General features: G+C 48.8%; 1 protein-coding gene across 7 annotated transcripts in view; it reads left to right on the top strand.

The window, feature by feature from the left end:
- LOC132954120 (trinucleotide repeat-containing gene 6B protein-like) overlaps positions 1 to 5,000 on the top strand; it is a 29,497-nt gene that overhangs the window by 20,380 nt on the left and 4,117 nt on the right. For all 7 annotated transcript variants that reach the window (XM_061026582.1, XM_061026584.1, XM_061026587.1 and 4 more), the window contains 2 exons: positions 26 to 172; positions 277 to 369. In XM_061026582.1, coding sequence (XP_060882565.1) covers positions 26 to 172; positions 277 to 369 — 240 coding nt within the window. The remainder of the gene's footprint in view (positions 1 to 25; positions 173 to 276; positions 370 to 5,000) is intronic.

A 5,000-nucleotide genomic window follows, 5' to 3' on the forward strand; every position in this document is an offset into this window, starting at 1 on the left:
GAACATGATGTTTGTGTGATGACAGAGTTTCAGCCCGGTGTTCCCTGGAAGGGGATCCAGAGCGGTGGAGACCCAGAGTCCGACCCCTACATGACTCCTGGGGGTGTTCATGGTTCCCCTGGACCCCCAAACCTCAACGACTCTGACCACCAGTTACTGCGAGACAACATAGGTATCCCACTGAGTCCGACAAACACGTCAGACATCACTTAAAGAATCTAAAACACAGAAGAGATAAAGTTCACTGACCTTTAACCTTTGAATGTTTGTTTTAAGGGCCGAACCCCTCCCTCAACACCTCGCTGCCTTCACCTGGTGCCTGGCCCTACAGTGCCTCGGACAGCCCGCTCAGCAATGCACACAGCACAGGTACACACAGCACAGGCACACACAGCACAGGTACACACAGCACAGGTACACACATCACAGGTACCCACAGCACAGGTACACACAGCACAGGTACACACAGCACAGGTACACACATCACAGGTACACACAGCACAGGTACACACAGGTACACACAGCACAGGTACACACAACACAGGTACACACAACACAGGTACACACATCACAGGTACACACATCACAGGTACACACAGGTACACACAGCACAGGTACACACAGCACAGGTACACAGCACAGGTACACACAGGTACACACATCACAGGTACACACAGGTACACTCATCACAGGTACACACAGGTACACTCATCACAGGTACACACAGCACAGGTACACACAACACAGGTACACACAGGTACACTCATCACAGGTACACACAGGTACACTCATCACAGGTACACACAGGTACACACATCACAGGTACACATAGGTACACTCATCACAGGTACACTCATCACAGGTACACACAGGTACACACATCACAGGTACACACAGGTACACACAGCACAGGTACACACATCACAGGTACACACATCACAGGTACACACAGCACATGTACACACATCACAGGTACACACATCACAGGTACACACAGCACATGTACACACATCACAGGTACACACAGCACAGGTACACACAGCACAGGTACACACATCACAGGTACACACAGCACATGTACACACATCACAGGTACACACAGCACAGGTACACACAGCACAGGTACACACATCACAGGTACACGCATCACAGGTACACGCATCACAGGTACACACATCACAGGTACACACAGCACAGGTACACGCATCACAGGTACACGCATCACAGGTACACGCAACACATGTACACACATCACAGGTACACAGCACAGGTACACACAGCACATGTACACACAGCACAGGTACACACAGGTACACACATCACAGGTACACACATCACAGGTACACACAGCACAGGTACACACAGGTACACACAACACATGTACACACATCACAGGTACACACAGCACAGGTACACACAGGTACACACATCACAGGTACACAGCACATGTACACACAGTACATGTACACACATCACAGGTACACACAGCACATGTACACACATCACAGGTACACACAGGTACACACATCACAGGTACACAGCACAGGTACACACAGCACAGGTACACACATCACAGGTACACAGCACAGGTACACACAGCACAGGTACACACAGCACATGTACACACATCACAGGTACACACAGGTACACACATCACAGGTACACACAACACAGGTACACACAGACACACACATCACAGGTACACACATGTACACACATCACAGGTACACACAGGTACACACATCACAGGTACACACATGTACACACATCCCAGGTACACACAGCACAGGTACACACAGCACAGGTACACACAACACATGTACACACAGCACAGGTACACACAGCACAGGTACACACAGCACAGGTACACACATCACATGTACACACAGCACATGTACACACAGGTACATACAGCACAGGTACACACAGCACAGGTACACACAGCACAGGTACACACAGCATAGGTACACACATCACAGGTACACACAGCGCAGGTACACACAGATACACACAGCACAGGTACACACATCACATGTACACACAGCACATGTACACACAGGTACACACAGCACAGGTACACACAGCACAGGTACACACAGGTACACACATCACAGGTACACACAGGTACACACATCACAGGTACACACAGGTACACACAGCACAGGTACACAGCACAGGTACACACAGCACATGTACACACAGCACAGGTACACACAGGTACACACAGCACATGTACACACAGCACAGGTACACACAGGTACACATATCACAGGTACACACATCACAGGTACACACAACACATGTACACACATCACAGGTACACACAGCACAGGTACACACAGGTACACACATCACAGGTACACAGCACATGTACACACAGCACATGTACACACATCACAGGTACACACAGGTACACACATCACAGGTACACACATCACAGGTACACAGCACATGTACACACAGCACATGTACACACATCACAGGTACACAGCACATGTACACACAGCACATGTACACACATCACAGGTACACACATCACAGGTACACAGCACAGGTACACACAGCACAGGTACACACAGCACAGGTACACACAGGTACACACAGCACATGTACACACAGCACATGTACACACATCACAGGTACACACATCACAGGTACACACAGCACAGGTACACAGCACATGTACACGCAACACATGTACACACATCACAGGTACACAGCACAGGTACACACAGCACAGGTACACACAGCACAGGTACACACATCACAGGTACACAGCACAGGTACACACAGCACAGGTACACACAGCACATGTACACACATCACAGGTACACACAGGTACACACATCACAGGTACACACAACACAGGTACACACAGCACAGGTACACACATCACAGGTACACACATGTACACACATCACATGTAAACACATCACAGGTACACACAGCACAGGTACACGCATCACAGCTACACGCATCACAGGTACACGCAACACATGTACACACATCACAGGTACACACATCACAGGTACACGCAACACATGTACACACATCACAGGTACACAGCACAGGTACACACATCACAGGTACACGCAACACATGTACACACATCACAGGTACACACAGCACATGTACACTCATCACAGGTACACGCAACACATGTACACACATCACAGGTACACACAACACATGTACACTCATCACAGGTACACGCAACACATGTACACACATCACAGGTACACAGCACAGGTACACACATCACAGGTACACGCAACACATGTACACACATCACAGGTACACAGCACAGGTACACACATCACAGGTACACACAGCACATGTACACACAGCACAGGTACACACAGGTACACACATCACAGGTACACACAACACATGTACACACATCACAGGTACACACAGCACAGGTACACACAGGTACACACATCACAGGTACACACATCACAGGTACACAGCACAGGTACACACAGCACATGTACACACAGCACATGTACACACATCACAGGTACACACAGCACATGTACACACATCACAGGTACACACAGCACAGGTACACAGCACAGGTACACACAGCACAGGGACACACAGCACATGTACACACATCACAGGTACACACAGGTACACACATCACAGGTGCACACAACACAGGTACACACAGACACACACATCACAGGTACACACATCACAGGTACACACATGTACACACATCCCAGGTACACACAGCACAGGTACACACAGCACAGGTACACACAACACATGTACACACAGCACAGGTACACACAGGTACACACAGCACAGGTACACACAGCACAGGTACACACAGCACAGGTACACACAGCACAGGTACACACAGCACAGGTACACACAACACATGTACACACAGCACAGGTACACACAGGTACACACAGCACAGGTACACACAGCACATGTACACACAGCACAGGTACACACAGCACAGGTACACACATCACAGGTACACACAGCACAGGTAAACACATCACAGGTACACACAGAACAGGTACACACATCACAGGTACACACAACACATGTACACACATCACAGGTACACACATCACAGGTACACACATCACAGGTACACACATCACATGTACACACATCACAGGTACACACAACACATGTACACACATCACAGGTACACACATCACAGGTACACACAACACATGTACACACATCACAGGTACACACATCACATGTACACACATCACAGGTACACACAACACATGTACACACATCACAGGTACACACATCACAGGTACACACATCACAGGTACACACAGCACAGGTACACACAGCACAGGTACACAGCACAGGTACACACAGCACAGGGACACACAGCACATGTACACACATCACAGGTACACACAGGTACACACATCACAGGTGCACACAACACAGGTACACACAGACACACACATCACAGGTACACACATCACAGGTACACACATGTACACACATCCCAGGTACACACAGCACAGGTACACACAGCACAGGTACACACAACACATGTACACACAGCACAGGTACACACAGGTACACACAGCACAGGTACACACAGCACAGGTACACACAGCACAGGTACACACAGCACATGTACACACAGCACAGGTACACACAGCACAGGTACACACATCACAGGTACACACAGCACAGGTAAACACATCACAGGTACACACAGAACAGGTACACACATCACAGGTACACACAACACATGTACACACATCACAGGTACACACATCACAGGTACACACATCACAGGTACACACATCACATGTACACACATCACAGGTACACACAACACATGTACACACATCACAGGTACACACATCACAGGTACACACAACACATGTACACACATCACAGGTACACACATCACATGTACACACATCACAGGTACACACAACACATGTACACACATCACAGGTACACACATCACAGGTACACACATCACAGGTACACACAGCACA

This window comes from Labrus mixtus, chromosome 20 (assembly GCF_963584025.1).
Source record: "Labrus mixtus chromosome 20, fLabMix1.1, whole genome shotgun sequence".
NCBI lineage: Eukaryota > Metazoa > Chordata > Actinopteri > Labriformes > Labridae > Labrus > Labrus mixtus.